Genomic DNA, 22,104 nt, shown 5'->3' with positions numbered 1-22,104 from the left:
GCCTGCTAGTCTGCTCCCTATTTTCTGCCTATCTCCTGCACTACATCTTCAGCTTCTTGAGGGCAGAAGCCAGGTTCAGTTCATTCCCTACTAGACACAAAGAGGCTGGCAAATAGCAAGCACTCAAATACTTATTCATGCATGCATGCATATATCCATGTAATTCATAAAAAGAGTCAATAAGCATTTCTTTGAAGTGCTGTGTGCTGTACGCCTGTCCCTTTAGAGTTTACATTAGAGATAACCATTTTTCTAGTTTGATTCCAAAATATCTTTCCAACAGGACTCCTGAGCATTGTGCAAGCATTAGAATGTTATAGGAACATCATCCATTTGGAAGTAACATAGCAAATATTTTATTCATTCCCTTATATCCAAGCAGACTTGCTTTTAAATATCTCTGGAGAAACTGTAACATCCTTTGGGTAGTATGTTTGGTTTCTTAGTATTCCTAATGCTCAGGAATCCCAGTGAATTACTTCTGCATTCTTCCTGATGGAGTTTATTATAGTTTGTTTCTTTCTTTATAAAGACCAATTACTCATCACTATCAACTGCTGTGATTTCGTGTTTGATGAATTAATGATCTTTTTTTTCTAATTACTTCTTTATAATTTTTAAGATAGGTTGTCATTTTTACAACTAAAAAATAAGTATATATACTATACTCATGTTTTAGTAACTTTAAACATGAAGAGGTGTTGTCTTTTAGATCAGCCCCTTGGTGTAGTCTTCTTTTAAGGCAATTCTTTACACATAATTATAATCGTAAAAAAATTAATTCATAGTAAATATTGCTTACAGATTGATCTAAAGAATTCAAACTACTAACATGAAGGATACTTTACATTTTTTAAGAGCCTTTTATTGTGGAAATGTTGAAACACACACGGAATTAGGCAGAATGAGCCCTCTCCTGTACCCAGACCCCAGGCAAGTTGTCGACATTTGCCTGTCTTGCCTTAGCTATCTCAGCTCTCACACAGGATACCCACATGCAGGCTTTTTTTTCTCTCTGAAGTATTTTAAATTGCAGACATTATATCATTTCACAATAAATTTTTAGCATGTATCTGAAGGTAAAGTTCACCTCTAACAGTAAAGTTAAAAATAATGTAAGTACTTTACTATTATCACACCAACAAAATTAATATAATTCCTTCATATCACCTTATATCTAGTCCATGTTCAGATTTCCTCTAAAGGTCTCAGAAGTGTCATTTTACCATTGAGTTTGCACAAATCAGGATCCAATGAGGTCCACACATGGCCTTTGCTTTCTGTTTCTCTTAAGGCTTTTCTGACCATCAGTCATTCCTTTGTCCCCCTGCCCCTCATATGCTGTGCCATTTGTTTGAGGAGTAGACTGTTTGCTCTGTAGAGCTCCCCATATTCTGGATCTGTTTGCATCCTCTGGGTATTCCCTCCAAGAGAATTGTACCTGAGTCTGATTGTACCTCTAGAGCTGAACATTATGGGAGTACTTGTTATCTTTTAAACTTTCTTATAGTTGCCACTTAGAATCTTAGTGAATTTTGAAAGAGCCTTGTCAGCTGATAGGTGGCATTTCAGTTAGCAGGAATAAGCAGAAGTGAAGTGACCTTGGAAAGCTCCACTTGGCCTGTAAGTGCTAACACTGTCAGGAGACTCTACTTTGGTTTCTTGGCTATTAGGTGGGACCTGTCTTGGGAAGGTTGAGGTTGTGGAAATGTATCTTCCTTTCTCACACCACCTTTCTCTTTCTTTCAGGATTTTCTTACTGGAGTGCAGTGTGAGAGAAGTACGAGTTGCTGTGGCCACCATTCTGGAGAAAACCCTAGACAGTGCCTTGTTTTATCAGGATAAGGTCGGTCTTGTTTTTAAAATGTTATTTATACACTGTGTTTTTACCAAATGTTTTAAATTGCAGGTAATAAGAAAGAGCCTAGGATTGGAGTCTGGTAATTTTGCCACATAAATACACCTTCTGTGAACTGATTTTTGGTACATGCCAGGGAGAAGGCATTCTGTCCCTTCCTCCTCACATCCCAAACACCAGGGTAGGCCAGGAATTCAGGCCTGCTTTGGTCTGCGTTGGGATTTTCTCTCTAGAAACACTCCCTTTTCAGAGTCCTTTCTCAAGAATTTGTATTAGATCTCTCTGAACTGAGACTAATCTGTGTCTAGAGACTCATCTAGGCCAGCAGACATTTTGAGCCACCTCTGGCTTTGTCTCTTTCCTCATAAGCTATTTTCCTGATCTAAACCTGTAGCTGGCAACCAAACCAAATAGTGCCATTCATCCAGGGGCATTAAGTCCTTACAGGTACAGCAGTTACTTCCCAAGTTTGCTGTTTCAAACAGCTGACACTACATGGAAAACTTTGAAAAATGTTATTTTCACAACAGATTGGCTTCTTATAAACATTAGCTGGAGGCATTGTGCCTCAATGAACTAAATACAGATTCTAGGAATTACTGCTTCAAATGCAGATGTTGGCTTTGCTGTGTAACTTTGAGCAAGTCCTTTAAGGAGGATGTTGATCCAGATACAGTGCCTGCCACCCAAGCACTTAGTTCCATGAACAAGGCAGTCAGATATGCCCTTTAGGAAGGTCCTCAAAGACTGTATCTCAATTCCGGGAATCATTAGGAAGTTGAGGTTTACTGTAAGGCAGTGGTTTTGATCAGCTTAAATAGCAGAACCATTTTTTAAACAAAATCCTACCCGGATGCAGAATATAGAATACAAGCCATAGGAGCTGCTGAGGACAGTTCAAATGCCATTGCTCCATTCCCTGTGGAAGTTTCTAAGATGCGTCAAGAATCCTTAACATAAGGACCATATCACTCTCCTCCTTCCTCCCATGTACCAACCCAAACAAAGGATAAAGGCAGAGTTAGTGCAGCCTCCCTAGAGATGGGGTCCGGCCATAGCATATTACCCACCAGCCTCTAAAGGCAGGACAGCTGGTGGCAGAAAGAGAAGGAATGGCGGCCATACACTTGGAAGCCATTTGCTCAGTGAATTCTGTCTGATGCCCAGCTGATGGATTTTCATGTCTATTTCCCCCCCTCCCTCCATAAATGGAAATGGTGCCTCTTGCCACCCACTTTATCTTGTAAAGTACTTTGAAAATGAAGTGCTATGTAAATGCTACATTTTACTGTATTTATAATGGGTGTGACAGGATGGATTGGAATATTGCAGAAGTATGAATACCATCTTCAGAGGAAACGAACTAATGAGAGTAGTAAGCCTGGTCTTAAATCTAGATCACAGATGAATTTCTAGGGACTTGTCCAAAAACAGTTGGGGTGGGAGGGAAAGAAGAAGCAATGTCATAACCAAAATGGTTTCTAAACAAATAAAATGTTTTTCAAAGCTTTCCATGAGGCGTCAGCGGGCTCTCAAGTAAGTTCACGGCTGAGTCGATATCACCGTTGTCATTCTGTCAGGCTGTTGCTCTCCATTTGCTCCATCGGCTTGGTTTCCGGCCCCTATGCCTGTGTCTGTGTTTTTTATTCTTTGCATCTGTGATTATGTGAAGAAGTAACGTAGTGGAGGGAGGGATTCAGAAATGTCTTCCCTAAACACCCCACGTTTTTTTAAGAGACAGAGAGATACTGGCTCTGGAGAAAATGTGACTCGGTGGTAGAATCATGCCCTTGACTCTGAAATCTAGGAACTGAAACTAAGCTTTGCTTTTAATTATTGCTATGGTACCAATCTTTCTCTGGAAGGTAAAATGCTCTTCAAAGCATAAGTCCATCTGAATCTGACACTGAATTGTATCAATCAGACTTTCCTTTTGTTCTTATGGTGGTTTACCTCAAATTAATCCTGTTATAAATGTCTGTATTATGTTCTTTTTCTTCATGTAATTTTATCTTTCCTCTAACCAGTTAAAAAGCCTTCATCAGTTACTGGAGGTACTACTTGCTCTGTTGGACAAAGACGTCCCAGAAAATTGTAAAAACTGTGCTCAGTACTTTTTCCTGTTCAACACTTTTGTACAAAAGGTAAATAATTTTTTTCCTAATATCTTTTCCTAATACAGAAGATTTACACTCTAAAAAATTTTTAGACTGGTTAGCAAAGTTCTATATGGTATGTTTTTTATGGTGTTTCTTCCTAAAAATCTTGTGAATTATATTACTTGTAAGAATTCTGATGAGGTGGGTGTAGTTACTCATTGATAGCAGTAGGAGTCTGCATTAAAACTAGGGGTTAATTGTTTAGTAGTTATTGTGAAGCAATGTGAGGCTCAGGAGTTTTTTTAATTAGATTTTAACAAGTACTGTCTATATGGAAATAATATTCTTAAAAAACATATTGACTCCTTAAAAACTTTCCATTTAGCTGTGTTTTTAAAACCAATTTTTGTGCAGATAGAAATATAATTTGTTATTCTCAATATCTTGTGACAGCAAGGAATTAGGGCTGGAGATCTTCTTCTGAGGCATTCGGCTCTGCGGCACATGATCAGCTTCCTCCTGGGGGCCAAGCGGCAAAACAGTCAGGTGAGGACTACTTTCACAGCCCTAGTGGAGTGGCTGTGGTTTTCATAGCCACTGTGTTTCTTTTTGTAGGTGAAGTCTAAGTACTAGTACCATAGAGACTTGAAAATTCTTTGGAGTTAAACCATTTTGACAACTTCTTCATAGAATTTATTAATAACCCATGGAAATTACTAACTAGTGACAAAGTCATAAGAGGGAAAGATGGATTCTGACTGGGGAGGGGGTTTCAAAAACCTTTAAGGAATAGGTGGTATTGGGGTCTTCTACTTCCTCTCTGGGGCTGTGAACAAGGCTGTCTTGGTGGTGGTTCTTTTAAGTCAGATGCTGAAAACACAGCCAGAATCCAAATGCAAAGTTGTGCTGTTATAAACTGAATGATAGTGCAGATATAATACTCTTGTTCAAATGAAAAGGAAGTTGTTTGGGTTTTTTTGTTTGTTGTTTGTTTGAGACAAGGTCTCACTCTGTCACCAGGTTTGCTGTCACCCAGATTGGAGCACAGTGGTGTGATCAGGGGTCACTGCAGCCCAGACCTTCTGGGTTTAAGTGATCCTCCCTCCTCAGCCCCTTGGTAGCTGGGACTATAGGCACATGCCACCGTGCCTGGCTAATGTTTGTATTTTGTATAGAAACAGGATTTCACCATGTTGCCCAAACTGGTCTCGAACTCCTGGGCTCAAGTGATCTGCCCACCTCGGCTTACGCAGGTTGTTTTGTTAGAATAGTGTTGAATATGTCCAAAACCAACTCTCCTGTTTGAAATTGCTTTATTGCAGTGTTTCTCCCATCCATTGTATTTCTTTTATTTGATAGATTCAAAATACATGAAATGCTAACATGCAGTGGTAGTAAGTACTATTTATGGAGTACTTATTATGTACTCAATACTACTGGTCACTTTGTGGTGGTATACTTTTGATACTCACAGTTCAGCAAAATTAAGCGGCTTCATCCCCATTCTCAGGCAAGGAGTAAAGCTCAGAGATGATAAGTAAGTTGTCCAAGGTCACAAAGCTAATGCATTGGTGGAGCAGGGATTCAGACCCAGCTCTGCTGGTGTCAAAGCCAGAGCCTTTTCCCCTGTGTGTAAACACATTACACAGGCATTTTTCCTTTCCTGCTAAGGGAGACAGATTTTCGGCTTAGGCTTCCTCTCAGCTTTCTCTTGAGTGTTAAAAAAATAAGTACTGACAGCATTATGTGCTCTGTGTGTGGATACTATGTTGAGATTTACCATATCCGTTTTCCACTTCAAGCTCTTCCATATGCAAGGCCCCATTGTCACTAGCCATTGATTTAAATTCACTGTAATTCAGCTGCACATATAATTAATACTATTTTGCATTTATGGAGCACATTTCTACTTTTGAAAACATTTTCACTTTTATTCTGAAAACATTTTCACTTAATATTTCATTTGGTCCCCAAAATCACAAAGTAGGCAGAATAGGGAGGTGGCAGGTAGCCTTACCTCTGCCAGTACATGAAGAACTCAAGACACTGTTGTGGTGAAGAACTCACTCACATTATACGGCACAGTGAGTGGTAGAGGCAGGACCAGACCTGCAGATCTCCAGCCTCAGAGTTTTTCCCATTATACTGAGGCGCATTGTAAGCACTCAGTACCTACAGTGAATCCATAAAGGGACTGGTTTTAGAATATGAGTTAATATAACCCTTTGAGCTGGCTTAAAACCTGTGATTTTTTGTACCTTGACCTCTTCTATCAAGCACTGAGAAATAATTAAAGCCCGGAATATTATGAACCAGCAAACCCTGTCCCTTCCTCTTCATATTATTTCTGATGACAACACTAACAGCCACTTTATCTTCCCTGATGACAGATACGTCGATGGAGTTCAGCACAAGCACGAGAATTTGGGAATCTTCACAATACAGTGGCATTACTTGTTTTGCATTCAGATGTGTCATCCCAAAGGAATGTTGGTAAGTTTAACATATCTTAGAATGAAGAGATACTGAATTTGTCTAGCTTGGGCAGTAATTATATTAGCAATTAAATGAATGTCTCTTGTTTCTCATTCGACTACTTGCTAGTTGAGGTGCACTTAAAATTTTTGTTTTAATTCATGTTAAACTTTATAATATTTTACTAGTTTGCCATAAGAGAAAGTGAGTCATCATTTATTTGGGGGAGGTGAGAGGGTATATAAGTATTTTTTTTAAAACAACTCTTTAGGATTAAAAGCTAATTCAGAGCTCATTTATCACCTTAATTTGAACCGCTACTATGTGGAAAATAGCCATGGTATGGGCTGGAGTCTCCTAGTTGTGTGAACCTGACCGTTCTGATCTTCAGTGCAAAACGGAAATACTAAAAACATAATTCCCCAGGTATAATGAGATAATGAGATAAAGTACTTTGTAAAAACAAAGGGGATGCAGATGTAAATTACATCATTGAAATATATTTGAATGTAAGATATAGTTGGTAGCACTTTCCATTTTGTCTCCCAGAACTAATAACAGTCATCATTCAATACAGCAAAACCACAGATTGTCCTATATGATTATCCAGTGTCCTAACCTATGTGTGTACTGTTTTTATAGTCTTCCTGGGCCTTGTCATGATAGTGACAACAACCAGAGTAATAATACAGCAAACCAGCTTTTCAGTGTTTTCTGTGTGCTGTGCTTTGAATTTATTGTGTTTGAAGCACACAGTGCTTTAAACTTACTGTGTTTGATCCCCATAACAAACCTATAAGGAGTATTCATCCTGTCTATGGATGCAAAAACTAAGGCACAGAAAGGTTTAGTAACCTCCACAAGGTCATACAGCTAGTTAGTGGCATAGAAGCCAAGGCATGAATGCAAACTCAGACCCAGAAGCTGCTAGGAAAATCTAATGGCAGGAAACTAAATAAAAACACAGAGCATCCTTCTGATAGAGAAATGCTTACTGACTCTCTAAAGGGACATTGGAGGAACACTCGGATGGTTGTGTGATAAGGCAGAGTTTGCTTACTAAACTCCGACTCATCTAAAAAGACAATGCTACCTAATTTTGTGAGTTCGGACAATTTTGTAACGAAAATTAAATCATGACTCTGGTTTTTCTAGCAAATGAGATAACTCCTTCCATATGGGTTGATTCTGCTTAGCATAGGTGGTGTTAGCCATTATTTGAGAACAGTTGTTTGAGGAACAGAAGTGTCTTCTCCACTGTATCTTCAGTGGCAGCTTTTGGCAGTATTTCATAAACTATTTATATTTTTACCTCTTTGAAAGATTATCGAGTGGGAATCACTAGGTATCCCCTAGACTGTGAGGGATCCACTTGTGTGAGTACTAAGTGTGTTTGTGAGTACTCAGTGTGTGTGCAAGTACTCAGTGTGTGTGCTAGTACTCTGTGTGTGTGTGCGAGTACTGTGTGTGAGTGCTCAGTGTGCACGAGTACTCAGTGTGTGAGTACTGTGTGTGTGAGTACTCAGTGTGTGAGTACTGTGTGTGTGAGTACTCTGCGAGTACTCAGTGTTCGTGAGTACTCTGCACGAGTACTCAGTGTGTGTGTGAGTACTCTGTGTGTGAGAGTACTCAGTGTGTGTATGTGAGTACTCAGTGTGTGTGCAAGTCTTGAAGGAGGCACATTTTCTTATGGATGTGTATTTTGTGGAGTAACACCAGGTGAGGCAGGTTCTGTTTTGTTTCTTTGGTCTCCTAAAGCTCCTGGCATATTTAAGCAACGGCCACCCATTAGCATTGCTCCCTCAAGCCCTCTGCTGCCCCTCCATGAGGAAGTAGAAGCCTTGTTGTTCATGTCTGAAGGGAAACCTTACCTGTTAGAGGTATGTACTTGTTATTCTAAAGCCATTTTTTTTCCTCCTATTTGAGGAAAATTGCTTTTTGTTACTAGTTATGTTTGGCATGAAGAGTACCGTTAAGAGAAGAAATGGTTCTTTCAAATTAAGTTTTCTTATATGTCGAAAAGAAATAATTAGTGGAAGAGAGTATTATTAGTCTTCTCTTCAGCCAAGGTCCAGACCTCCAGGTCCAGCCCAGCCAGCTACCCATCAGGGCCCCAGAGGGAGGTAAATGGCACTTCACCCATCAAAATCATTTCGTTAATTGTAGAGGGTTTCGTCCCCAATCTCTTTTGTGTGTCCCTGGTCCTGGAATACTACAACTCTGAACCACGTGTGTTGTTAAACCTCAGGAGTGTGGGTGGGCTGCTCTCAGCAGTCCATCATGGCGCCTGTGTGGCTCATCTTCAATCCGACCCTCCCCTTCCAGCAGAGCCACCCCCAGCTGTGGACTCCGTCTTCCAGTCCTTCTTCCCTACCTGATTTACAGATACGTGAATCTATGAACAATATAATTCTGGTTTTTTTTTTTAATGAAATCAACAGTGTTGTGCTATTTAATACATATCTTTTTTTTTTTTTTGCTTAATATTTTTTGGATCTGTTGGTGATTATTTTAATTGTGGGAGCTTTTGCCTTTGAAAAACTGATGGAAACGACTCCTGAAAAAGTGCACATTTGCACAAAATTGTGTAAAATTTCAGACAGGCTTAGACACCCTGAAGTCTATCTATAGATTTCTAAGAGTTAAGAAACCCTGTTTTCAGGCAGTGTTAATTATCTGAAAATCTGGGTAGATTTCAGTTAAAGGCAGCAACAACAGATGGACTGTTAACTGTGACATGAGAAGAGCTGACTGTGTTATGTCCTCCCACCAGGTAATGTTTGCTTTGCGGGAGCTGACAGGCTCGCTCTTGGCACTCATTGAGATGGTAGTGTACTGCTGTTTCTGTAATGAGCATTTTTCCTTCACAATGCTGCATTTCATTAAGGTAAGACCTCAGTTAGACGAGTGATAGCCAGATCGCCTTTAGGTGAGACTCTAGGAGAGCATCTGTTTGCTCCAAGGCAGTATGCTTGTTCTCATAACCTAAGTTGTTTTTCCTAATCATTCTAGTATAGGCTCATTTTTATTCATTTTCAATCTTTAATTTTTAATTACATGGATTAATTACTATACTCTCTTTGGGAAAAATTTAAGCATAGAAATGAGGGCAAAAGAAAAAATATAGGCCAGGAAAATAATAAATAAATAAATAAGAAATGAGACCAAAGTCTACTGTGGTCATCACCAGTCATCCTTGCTCACTCTACCCCAGAGGACCAACACTGTTACATTGATATTTCCTTCCAGGCCTCTTTATATGAATTTCCACTATGTATATATTAGTTTCTGCCCACAGAATTTCTGCATGCCTTCTTTTCTGCACCAGTATTTATAGTGGTGATACATGTAGTGTTAACAAGAAGCAGGTGATTAGTGGATTATGTCTTTAGGCTCTTACAATATGTTTTGCCCTCAGCCTTTTCTCTACAGACCTATATCAGAGGAGATTAAGTTCCTCTCTTTGCTATTTACTAATTATATGACCTTGGGCAGTTTCTTCCTCTGTGACTGACTTCACAGGTTGTGAGGATTCAGTGAGGTGGTATAATACGTGAAGTGCTCACTTAGTACTGTACCTGGCCTCTTGGAAGTGTGGTATTTTAATACAATGTCCTTACCCACTTTTATACCTATAAATGTTATTAAAACAGCTGAAGGGAGTGTGTTTTATGAATTTTGCCTTCTTCACTTAGTATATCTTGGCACATTTTTCTATTTTATAAGCTGACTTTTTATGTACTTTGTTCATAGCATCCTTAACTCAGAGTATTCCCGTTTGTATTCTTGTAGCTCTACCAGCATCTTCTGGAAAACAAACTAGGATATGGACATATATAAAATCAGATCTGTTTAGTGACTTGAAGTCTCCCCTTCTCTTTCTTCTCTTTTCTCCTTCCTAATTTCATAGTAAAGTATCAGAGTGTTGCAGCTGTAAGAACCTTAGAGGTTGTTTATTTCAGTTCCCAGACTTAGCATTTGAAAAACTAAGGCCTAGAAAGGGGTATTGACTTGTCCAAGGTTGGCCAGATGGTGATAGAGCTAGAATGTGGATCCAGCATTGTTAATTGCCATTCCAATATGCTTTCCACTGAAATTTTTATGCTTTTAAAAAATATTTCAGAACCAACTAGAAACGGCTCCACCCCATGAGTTAAAGAATACGTTCCAACTACTTCATGAAATATTGGTAAGTCATAACTGTTCTGACTCACTTTTATTTAGGAATGTATTAGTCAACAAGTGTTTATAAATAAAAAATTATGTCTTTTTATTGTTTCTCCATTCATTTGGTCTGCATTTATTGAGACCAAATCTTCATGTCAGTCATGTGTCTAATGCATTTGGTTTAGAGGCAAGCAGTAATAAAACTACCTCCTAGGAGCTCACAGTTGAGTTGAGGGAGCAAGACAAGTGCACAAACAACTGTAGTGCAGGGGACTGAAGGGGAGTTATAGTGATGGTTAACCCCTGCCAGGGCCTTACAATGGAGAAGGCATCGTGTTAGAGCAAATGATATTAGGTTTAAACTTCACAATCACCCTCAGAGGTACATTTCCGGCTTTATAGTTTATCAAATCTTAGACACTATTGATTGTATGTACTTACTATGAAAAATATTTTTAAGAGCCATGAAACTGAAATGTAATCAATCGTAGGATTCTTTCCAGTCTCAGAAGTGTGAAGAGCAATGGAAAAAAAAATCCTCTGGCAGTTGTATTGAAGGATGGAGTAAGGAAGGATGCAAGATTGGGAACTAGAAGCCCATTTAGGAGTCTGGGAGTATTGTGTGTGTGAAATAATAAGGCCTGTGGTGGGGCAAGGGACAGACAGATCAAGAGGTATTGTGGAAAGAGAATCAATGGGATTCGGTGGCTGGTCATGAGTTAATGAGTGTGGTCCAGAGATTCCTTAGAGAGTGAGGGCCTGGGTTCCCTTTGGACTCTTGATACTTCATAGAGGCCTTGGCACAGAATAATCACTTAATAAAGAGTTTTGAGTAAGAAAAGACATCATAGATGCCATTTGTTAAAAGCTTATTTTTCAAGTTCTTTACCTCCTTTTGGTCCTAGTGCTTTTACAAACTTTGGCGGATTATTGCTTCTTAGGGGCAGGACTGTGTATTGTTCATCTATCAATAACAAACCCATATAGTTTTTATACCATGCACAGTTCAGTACTAAGAACTAGAAATACAGCTATGATAGCAGAACTTCGATACATTTTTACTAAGCAAGTTAGAGCATAACCCTCTTATCCTTAGGATCATAAAGTATATGTCCTCGTAACCCACAGAGAACTATAGATCTAGTTGATAGCAACACATAGATAGGAAATGAATAGATCTTTAAGTATAGCTTAATAGTTTTTTCTCTTAGTTTTAAGATATATTTGAGATATGTGGCAGAGATGTAATATTTGTTTGTATTGGGGGTTTTTTGTTTGTTTGTTTTCTTTTTTTCAAGACAGAGTCTCCCTCTGTTGCCCAGGCTGGAGTGCAGTGGCACCCAGGCTGGAGCCACAGTCGTAGCTCACTGTAGCCTCAAACTCCTGGGCACAAGTGATCCTTTTGTCTCAGCCTCCTGAATAGCTGGGACTACAGGCACATGTCACTGTGCCCAACTAATTTATTTTTTAATTTTTTTATCTTTTAGAGATGGGATCTTGCTTTGTTGCCCAGGCTAGTTCAGAACTCCTGGCCTCAAGTGATCCTCCTGCCTTGGCCTCGCAAAGTGCTGAGATCACAGGCATGAGCCCCCATGCCCGTCCTGTATTGGTGTTGTTGTTGTTGTTGTTGTTGTTGTTAAACACTAAATTAATCTCTTGGGTAGAATTATAAAGAAAGCACCCATGGCTATGACAAGTTCCTTCTTTTATTTACTAATTTTTGTTTCTTCCTTTCCCAGGTTATCGAAGATCCCATACAAGTAGAGCGAGTCAAATTTGTGTTTGAGACAGAAAATGGATTACTAGGCAAGTATGCCTGGTCTTATACACAAATGTCTATGGTAAATATGTGGACAATCTATTGTTCTGGCCAGTTCTGCCTCCTGCCACTCTCGGTGGGATCTACAGTGACTGATACAGTAGAAGTCTGGTCAGGGCTACTGGGCTCCCTCATTCTGGTCAGAAAAATTAAAACCCAGGGATCTTCTCACCCTACACATTTCTCCTCTTTTAGTCAGGAAGGTGTAGCTTGGGATTCTTTTACCAGATTAGGTAAGATTCAGGGGTGCTGTGAAGTTTTTTCAACAAGCTAATGGCCACTTCAACAAGAAGCTAACGGATTCTTCCCTAATACAAGACATCTTTCCTTCCACTCTGTAGCCACTGGGTAGAGAAAAACCAAAACCTGAGACTCAGGATGTTGTCAGTCTCATGAAATGTGAATGTCTTTTCACCTATAGTACAAGCGTAACCATATTTTCACAGTCTGCTCTTAAGCTGTTTGGGCAGGGCTTGCTTTTGCAGAAGGCTAAATTGGCTTTCCTGAGCTATTCATTAGAAGAAGTTTAGTTAAGAATAATGTTAGCCAGCTCCCACATTTACCTGTATTTCCACTTAATCTGAATCATTTTAGATTTTGCGATGTATTAAGAGATTTAGGGCCTTTTTCTGTTGTAGAAAGAAGATTTAAGCTAAAAAGTTTTGTAGCTTCAGCTTTTCAGGCCACCCTTTGGAATGCTGTACTCTAGTCAGAGCCACACACAGGCCCTCTGGAACTTAAAAACTATAAACTCCTCAAGAGCAGGACCAAGTATTATTATTATTTTTTATTTATTTATTTATTTATTTATTTATTTATTTATTTATTTTTGAGACAGGGTCTCACTTTGTCTTCCAGGCTAGAGTGCAGTGGCATGATCTCAGCTCACTGCAACCTCTGCCTCCCAAGCTCAGTGATCCTCCCACCTCAGCCTCCCAAGTAGGTGGGATTATGGGCACACGCCACTAGCCCAGCTAATTTTTGTATTTTTTCGTAGAGACAGACTTTCATCATGTTGCTCAGGCTGGTCTCAAACTCCTGACCTCAAGTGATCTACCCGCCTTTGCCTCCCAAAGTGCAGGGATTACAGGCATGAGCTACCATGCCCAGCCTATTTATGTTTAAATCCCTAAAACACAGAGCAGGCGATAATTGCTGAACTGACCCTAGTATCATAAAATTTCATTTATCAAACTAAAAGTATTAGAACTACTCTCAGTAACATGATATGTGGAAAAGTCTCTAGGTGAATAATCAGGCAGTAAAAAGTTTTGTTCCTGTTCAGTTCTCCTAAAAGTCAAACTTGCAGCACCATGTAAATGTTTTTTTTTTTTAACATACTTAAAGTAGTGTTTCTACCCGTTACAATTTGGGGATTCTGTTGAGTCAGGCACCACCATGCTTTTAGTTAAGTTGTTCCTTATCTGTTTATTAAAATAGTTTGTCGAATTTTAGAACAAGAGAGCTTATTGTTACTTGGAGCCACTTTCAGTTTAGTCTTTTATTGTTAAAATGTCCTTTTTTCTTCCTTCAGCTTTGATGCACCACAGTAATCATGTGGACAGTAGTCGCTGCTACCAGTGTGTCAAATTTCTTGTCACTCTTGCTCAAAAGTAAGTATTGAATTAAGATGCAGGGAGGAAATGGTGTTTTAATTACAAGTCACATATGAGCAGAAGGGAAACATGTGACCGGTTTTGATACCTGGAGAATCTGACTCAGTCAGGGCCTGCTTGCTTGGAAGGTACAGAAACCTATTTGCATGATCTCAAAAAAATACGAGGGGAAGTATTAAAAGAGTAGCAGATTTTTATAGAATCCCAGAAAAGCTCACCCCATCAGGCCTTATGTCAGAAAGGCAGGAATCAGGGCAGATATGGAGGCTTTAAGAGCAAGAGTTCATGAGCTTTCACTCAAGGTCTCTCATTAATGTAACCCAGCTACCAGCTCTTCAGGCTCTAGGTCCCTAACCTCAGAATAGCCTTTCAAATCATGTCACCTGTAGCTCCTGAGCACTTGTGAACCCAGGCACTGTGTCAAGAACCTTGCCTGTATTATCTTATTTCATCTTTGTAACAACTTCATAAGGTTAGTACAGTTGTGAGTCATATATCATGGGTAGTTTAAGTGACATGCCTAGAATCATAGAGTGAAAACTTGAACACAGGCTGATTGACTGCAAAATGAAGGTTCTTTTTTTTTTAATTGTAGTGAAATGTACGTAACATAAAATTTACTATTTGAACCATTTTTAAGTGTATAGTTCAGTGACTTTAAGTACATTCACATTGATGTGCAACCATCACCACCATCCATCTCCAGAACTCTTTTCATCTTCTGAAACTGATACTCTGGACCTATTGAAGACTGACTCCCTATTCCACCCTTTCCCCAGCCTCTGGGGGAAGCAATTGTAATTTCTGTTGACTACTCTAGGAACCCCATTTAAGTAGAATCACAAATATAAAGACAACTGAATTTTAATGTAACTAGCATTTACGTTTCAAAATGAAGCACTAGGAACAAGCAAAGAAAGAATTTGGCTAATAAAAATCTCCTCGGTCATCAGGTGCCCTGCAGCTAAGGAGTACTTCAAGGAGAATTCCCACCACTGGAGCTGGGCTGTGCAGTGGCTACAGAAGAAGGTAACTGAACGCTGAATTTTTCTAGCTGTAACATAGAAATCAATAATAGCACATCTTGTCAGGAAAAATCTCTGGAACTGAATATGGAGACTGACCTTAAAGTGTTTTCAGATTTCAAACATTTCTTTGGTACGGTTTATATCTTGTGTGCATTAAATTTGTCCTAATACATATGTCTTAACTTCATAGGGGAAAAGGTAGGGATGATGATATAAGAAGCAATATTTGAGGTCTTGAATCGCTTTATGTGATGGAAGGTCTGGGTAGACTTGTACCCTACTTGGGATGCTTTTAAGACTCAATATCTAATGGTAGAAACTGTGAACTCATGGGGGCTTATTTGTCACCTCTGATGGCATTTTTGACCTTTCATCTCAGATGTCAGAACATTATTGGACACCACAGAGTAATGTCTCTAATGAAACATCAACTGGAAAAACCTTTCAGCGAACCATTTCAGCTCAGGTGAGAGTTGTCTCTTGTTTTTGTGTGGTCTGAATCACTTACGGAGGATTCTCAGTGTGTTTCTCAGAAACTGCCACCTCTGAGAAGAGAGATATGAGTTGAAGATGAGAACAAGCAGAAGAAACAATTGGATTTCTATGAAAAGAAAACAGATTGGTGTACACTTACGCAAATATGTGCAGATTATTTGTCTAGAAGGAAAGTCATACAGGTTGGGCAGTCTGGTCACAAAAAGGGACAGGGGTTGAGGGGGTTCTGGTGACTGTGATGAAGGCCTCACTCTCAGGCCTCAAGTCCCACCGAAGGTCAGATGAAAGGTAGTCTTCCCTGGTGGTTGCTGCTGCCACTGAATGGGCCCTAACTTTGTCGTCTTCTGTTTGAATCTTCTGCAGGACACATTAGCGTATGCCACAGCTTTGTTGAATGAAAAAGAGCAATCAGGAAGCAGTAATGGGTCGGAGAGCAGTCCTGCCAATGAGAACGGAGACAGGCATCTACAGCAGGTATAACTGTCAGCATGTCCTTGTGTGCAAAGGGCAGCCTTGCTCTTAAGCTTTACAAAAAGAATTTCCACAGTTGAGGAAAACAAGATGCTTCCTCTGGAATGTGAGTCCAAAGAGACACCAGCGCTGCCCTCTAGTGATCTCAGCTCAGCATATGCACCAACCGTGTGTTTACGGGGCTGAGCAGTGCTGCAGTGTGAAGTGAATGGAAGGCCTCGAGGTGTCTGTGGCTGGCCACCCTGATCAACCCGCGGGTAGTCCCGATGAAGCCAGGCCACAGGTGGATTCGTTCCATCTTGTTCACTTTATTCTGCCTTGCCAGGTTACTGAAAGTCCCTCGTTTGCTCTCACCAGCCTTCCTGGAAATGTGGACTCTTGAAAGAAAAGCTCCCATGCTCTTGAAGTATACCTGCTTGCCAGGGGAGTCCAAGAAAATTTTGACATGTATTTAAAAAAAAGAAAAAAAAACAGCTTTAATACCAATCATGATAGTAGAAAAAGAAAATAAATATGTATTGAACACCCACTGTGTGCAAACACTGAACTAAGTGTCAATGTAATCATTATGTCTTTCCAATAGTCTGTAACTTTCCTTAACAGCAGTCTCCTCTGTGGTCCCTTCACAGTACTTGGTACAGAATAGGCCCCATTAAATGAATGTTACTGATGTAGTAGGTGTCATATTTTGTTGTGCTATCTTTCGGATCCTCATAAGCACTATGTGAGGCAGCTGTCACCCTGATTTCACAGAAAGGTAACTGCAGCCCAGCACAGTGATGTGACTTAGCCCAAGGTCACTCCACACATTACCTCATCACCTACTTCATTTGCAGAGAAAATAAAAGCTGTCACAGGAGAGCTCCTGCGGCCACTAATTCCCAAGCATCTGCACTGTTCTTGTCTCCTCTCCTGTGACAATGGGAAGTTTGCTTCTGTCCACCCAACGCCCCTAGTGCTCATCCCCGCCCACCTTGGCAGAGCTTTGCGTTCTAATGTGTATGTAACCCTTCAGCATCCAGAACGCTCCTCCCTGCCAGACCCTTCCCAGCGACGTCTCAGCACACTGGCTTCTCTTCTGCCCCGTCAAAGCCTCTCTTCTCTCTGTTGCCTGTGCCTTCCTTCCTCTTCTTTGCAGCCAAACTTCAACTAATTCTCTAAACTTAACTTTCCCCATTTTCTTATCTCTCACTCGCTCTTCAGCCTCTTCCCCGCTAACTCCCTCTTCTCTCCAACTCAGCAGTTGGGGTGACAGGTGGCTTGCAGCTTTCAGGCCTCATCTTAGCCGACTGCTTGGCAGCATCTGGCGCTCCTGGCGCTCTTCCTGTTTGAAACTCCATTCCAGGGCTTTCCTGACACTTGTCTCTCACAGTTTTCCTCAAACTCTTCTGGCTGTTCCTTCTCTGTCTCCTTCCTAGTACCGCCTCTTCTGGACCGCCAGTAAAGGTTCGTGGAGTCTCTAACCTACACCCTCCTGCCCTCACTCCATATTCTCTCCACACCCACCTTGGATTTCTGAACATGAACAGCCAGCTCTCTTGTTCTTGATGTTCTCCACTTGGCATACCTTAAAGACCTCAGACTTGATGTGCCCAACCCCTCCTCCCTGCGCCCACCAAAGCTGGCCCTCCATCAGCGTTCCTTATCTCACACACGGCACCCCCATGTCATCCCGGACAGCTCCCTTTGAAAGGGTGCTCGTCCCTCTCCTCCACCTGTCATCAGCCCCTCTCTGCCTATGTCTGTAAGGATCCCCTCACCTCCACCCCTGCTTCTCTCTGGTTCATGCACTAAAACCTTTCAAAGGCTTTGTATGAGGAGAAAAGCCAGAATCCTCAACAGAGTCCTGCTTGATCTAGCACCTGTGCACCTCCCCACCGCATTTTCTGATTTTTTTTTTTTTTTTTTTTTTTGAGATGGAGTCTTGCACTGTCGCCTAAGCTGGAGTGCAGTGGTGCGATCTCAGCACACTGCTACCTCCTTCTCCCAGGTTCCAGCGATTCTCCTTGCCTCAGCCTCCCAAGTAGCTGGGATTACAAGCATAAGCCACTGGGCCTGGCCCATTTTCTGAGTTTTATTTATCAAAGTACTCTCTTCCTTCCACCTCAGGGCCCCCCTACTCACCCCCAACTCTCACTCAGCTTAGGTTGTCACTTTAGAGAGACTGTCCTTGCTCCTCCCCACCCCAGCTCCAGCTAGATCAGTCCCACGGCACACGGTGAGTATTCACAACGATTCGCCAAGTGTGTAAGCCAAAGCCCACACAGATGGTAACAGAGGCAGCCTTCAGACCCAGGAGTGACCCAGAGCCCATATTTGGCAGGTGCAGGGCAGGGAGGCTCACACAGTGCCCAACGTGAAGCGGGCACAGTGGCCATCAATGCCTCTCCCAGCTTCATCACTGCTCTGCGTTCTCACATGGGTGCAGAGTAGCACTGTGACTTTAGACAAGCCACTGGGTTGTTTCACTGACTAAATGAGATCATAGAAATGTATATGTTTTACATAATCATGAATTGTCAAATATTAGATGTAATGGTTATCACATTTTATTACCCTTTGATAAACATTGCATTAAGTTGCCAGATGAAGACATGTTTAAATTGCAGAACACAAGTCAGCATAGAAAACCTTTTCTCTAACCGTATGAACTTTAACTTTCTTTTCTGCAGGGTTCAGAATCTCCCATGATGATTGGTGAGTTGAGAAGTGACCTTGATGATGTTGATCCCTAGAGGAACGTGCCCAGCCTGAGAGGAGTCAAGACACACAATACTGGATGCTCAGCACCTTCTTGGAATCAGAATCTCAAACTTGAACCCTTTGGAAGAGCCTGGAGATTGGACTGGGAAAGCTGCTGTGACTTGGGCGGATCGTGTATTTCTCAAGGAAAGCGTTTTTAGGCCACTAGAAGGTTTGGGAGCTGTTTGGCAGTGGGAGAACTCCGGCATGTGGATCAGCTGTCCCGGGAGCGTGGTCTATATGTGGATTCACATTTCTGTGGAGATTTTCGGAAATAGAGCCAGTGGCAGACTTTTTTGTTACACGAACATACAAGAGTGAGCATAAAGCTGTTGCCTTCTCTCCAATGCTACAAAAGAAATTCCTCTGGTTTTTATATTTTAAGAAAAAGCAAGCTGCTTTTGGATATGTGGGGGGCAAATTTTTAATCTTGCAGTAACATTAAACAGGAATATCCAATTAAAATGATGTAAAGATGTAATAAAATTTCTTTTCATTGTAAAATAGTAATTAAAGAAGTCAGTTTACACAGACCTTTGTATTTAATATGTCTCCCTATTTGTATAGAATTTCAGATGGGCCTAGATGAGAACCCTACGCATAAGCTTGGATCTTGATGAAAGGTTACCAGGATCAGGATCAAAAATTGGGAAATACTAAGCTCTTGAAGGTATTTTTCTGATATAATTGAGATTGAAAAGAGCAATTTTGAAAATGCTGTGTTCTCCAGAAGTACAGGGTGCATTATTTGACATCAATCACTTAAAGAAGTTATGAGTTGTTCCCCAAATAGATTTTAAAAACAGCAAAATAAAAGCACTTTAAGATATAATTTTACTGAGTTTGACTTCACAGAATTATCTTTTTAATGCTTGGAGACATATTGAATAAACTGTAGTCTTAAATCATGTGATCTGCAATCATTTGCTTTTGCTTAAAACATAATTACTGAAACCCTTGGTGTTGGTTATATATGAAGTTAACTATTTGAGTTGGTACACACTGCTTGTGAGTTTCATAGTAATTGTAATGCAGAGAAGGAATTTGAGAATTTGTTTCTCCTCAACATGACTAATTAACACTGAAAAGACAGTCAAGGCTTAAGATTTATTTTCCCAGAAATAAATATAAAGCAATTGAATAACCATCCATTTAGTTGTATTTCCAAAGTATAGCACCATTCACTCATTTATACCAGCTCCCTTTTGTGGTGGGGGGGGAGGGGTTTACACCCACATATTTCATATATATTTTGTACATTTTGTATTTTGAATTGCTCACATTTTCGGCCCTGTTTTGCCTTTAGTTACAGGTTCTGCCTTATTTTCATCTCACCATGCACAGAACTAAGGAGGCTTTGGAAGTGCCAGGTTTTCACTGTCAGTTAGATTTGCCAAGTCACGGAGGCGCAGCCAGCCCTGAAGTGCCTGTCTGGCTGCTGTGGCATTGTGTGGGCACCTGGCCAGGCAGGTGGTGTCTCATTACTGTGCTCTCGCTATGGCCCAGTTGTTTCATTCTCTGGCAGTGAGGGTTTCTGTGCCGTCAGACTTCACTTTGTTATTCTGTGACTTGCTGGAGGCTGGCAGTGGCCTTTGTCAAACACACTGAGAAGATGGAAGGGCCAGCACTTAAGAGCAGAACTGTACCCTTAGAGAAATGGACAGAGGCGAGTGGCAAACTGCAGACAGTTCCAATGTTCTTGCAGTTTGAAATGTGATGTTCTAACATTGGTTTTGAGTACGTGAATACTTCCGGTCCTACTGTTTCCCCTACCCTGTTCTCACCTTCTCTCCACCCCCATCCTCACCAAGAGATTGTGTGGGACGTGACCTTGAAATGCTGGCGATGATCCATGCTGGGATGTCATTGCTGGCGACTGCACTCTCAGGAGCCCAAAATCAGGAGTGAAATCGCCACTTCTAGTCCCCTTATTTCCTATGGAAACAAGCCCTCCACACCCCTAGCACCTGCTGTGCTCACTGTAAAGCTTCATCAGGATCGTCCACCGTGTATATTATATGCTTCAGATCATGTTGCTTATATTGTTGCTGCAATGACCATCGTTTTCACTTTGCTGGTAACCACTTGATTGCTGACAGCTACAGTCAATGAACCTGCTGACTTTTTTTAATGTAGTACAACAGTGACAATTATGACAGGCTTACCTTGGAAGAGTTGTCATTTTTACTGCCAATTTTTTGGATGAAGATGTTTTTATAAACCTTTCAAAATGGTCTGCAAACAGAGCAGGAATTGCACAATTAACTCAATAATGCTGTGTGTTCTCAAGAAGCTCCCTTAGTGAGGCGGATCTTAGGATGGCCGATTCTGCCCGTTGAAGGCATCCTGGGAAAGAAAACAAGCATCCCAGCGGGCATCTCACCATGACTTCTCCTGGAGTCCTCACACGGTCACTGACAACTACAATCAGTTTGAGGAACTAGAGCGCCGTATCATCAAACTTACCCCGTCCTGCCCCACCTTCCCTGCTAACATTGAGGTGTGTGCAGTTACCTTCTGAGCTTGGAACAAGCAGACTGGAATTTTCCTCTGCTACCTCTTGTGTATAGAATCTTGTTTATAAAATTTCAAAAGGAAGTAGATACACTAGGGAAGAACCTTAATTCTAAATTTGGTTCATGTGTGGCAAAGTTCTTAGCTTCTAAGAGTATAAAATAAATTTTTCAAAAACACAGAGTTGGAGTCTTGCCGCCATTCTTCATATATCAGAACACAGCCGTAGTGGGTGGGGGAACATGAGCCTGTGCCTGGTGCTAAATGCTGTTATGATTCCTCTTAGTACTGTACACTAATAAAGGGGACTGTGGGTCCTCTGAGCCTTTTGCTGTTCTTTTCTCTGGAGAGGCTGACCATTTTAGGATTCATCTGCAAAGCTTAGAGGAGGATGCTGAACTTAGGTTGATGGTCTCCATTCATCCCCACCAAAGCTTTTGGCTCTCCCAAGTGGTCCCCAGCATAGATCGTGTCACTGGTCACACTGGGCTTCTTGCTAGATCCCACAGGTCTCAGTCTCATTCCTAGTGGCCAGCGCTGCTCACGTGGGTCCCCTTCCCTATTTGCTAGTCCAGATGTTCCTCTTCCTGCAAGCCACACCCCCTCCTCCCTGATCCCTGGTGACCACCTGCTAACCCTCTGCAAGAACCAAGTCGTTCCAACATCACAGAGCTGTCAGGGTGTGGATATCTAACCAGCTGATACTTGATTCCGTGAAGGGGAAGGAGAGAGTCTAGGGTTGCACCACAGGCCTAGGTTCCAATGGGCAGAGATACACAGTTGGGTGTTCAAGCCATTGCCATCTGTCAACTCTTGAATG

The 22,104-nt window shown here is 41.1% G+C and overlaps 1 protein-coding gene across 1 annotated transcript in view; it reads left to right on the top strand.

The window, feature by feature from the left end:
- The window catches only part of USP24 (ubiquitin specific peptidase 24), a 148,356-nt gene extending 126,893 nt beyond the window's left edge, over positions 1 to 21,463 (top strand). The window contains exons 56-68 of the mRNA XM_030812898.1: positions 1,750 to 1,846; positions 3,886 to 4,002; positions 4,411 to 4,503; positions 6,348 to 6,450; positions 8,191 to 8,312; positions 9,206 to 9,319; positions 10,556 to 10,621; positions 12,339 to 12,405; positions 13,953 to 14,031; positions 14,988 to 15,063; positions 15,442 to 15,528; positions 15,921 to 16,031; positions 18,701 to 21,463. Of these exons, the coding sequence (XP_030668758.1) occupies positions 1,750 to 1,846; positions 3,886 to 4,002; positions 4,411 to 4,503; positions 6,348 to 6,450; positions 8,191 to 8,312; positions 9,206 to 9,319; positions 10,556 to 10,621; positions 12,339 to 12,405; positions 13,953 to 14,031; positions 14,988 to 15,063; positions 15,442 to 15,528; positions 15,921 to 16,031; positions 18,701 to 18,763 (1,195 nt within the window). The 3' untranslated portion in view covers positions 18,764 to 21,463. The remainder of the gene's footprint in view (positions 1 to 1,749; positions 1,847 to 3,885; positions 4,003 to 4,410; positions 4,504 to 6,347; positions 6,451 to 8,190; positions 8,313 to 9,205; positions 9,320 to 10,555; positions 10,622 to 12,338; positions 12,406 to 13,952; positions 14,032 to 14,987; positions 15,064 to 15,441; positions 15,529 to 15,920; positions 16,032 to 18,700) is intronic.
- Positions 21,464 to 22,104: the final 641 nt, after the last annotated feature.

This window comes from Nomascus leucogenys, chromosome 5 (genome assembly GCF_006542625.1).
Source record: "Nomascus leucogenys isolate Asia chromosome 5, Asia_NLE_v1, whole genome shotgun sequence".
Lineage (NCBI taxonomy): Eukaryota > Metazoa > Chordata > Mammalia > Primates > Hylobatidae > Nomascus > Nomascus leucogenys.
The sequence above is the reverse complement of the archived record's forward strand: the minus strand, read 5'-3'. Positions and strand labels throughout refer to the sequence as shown.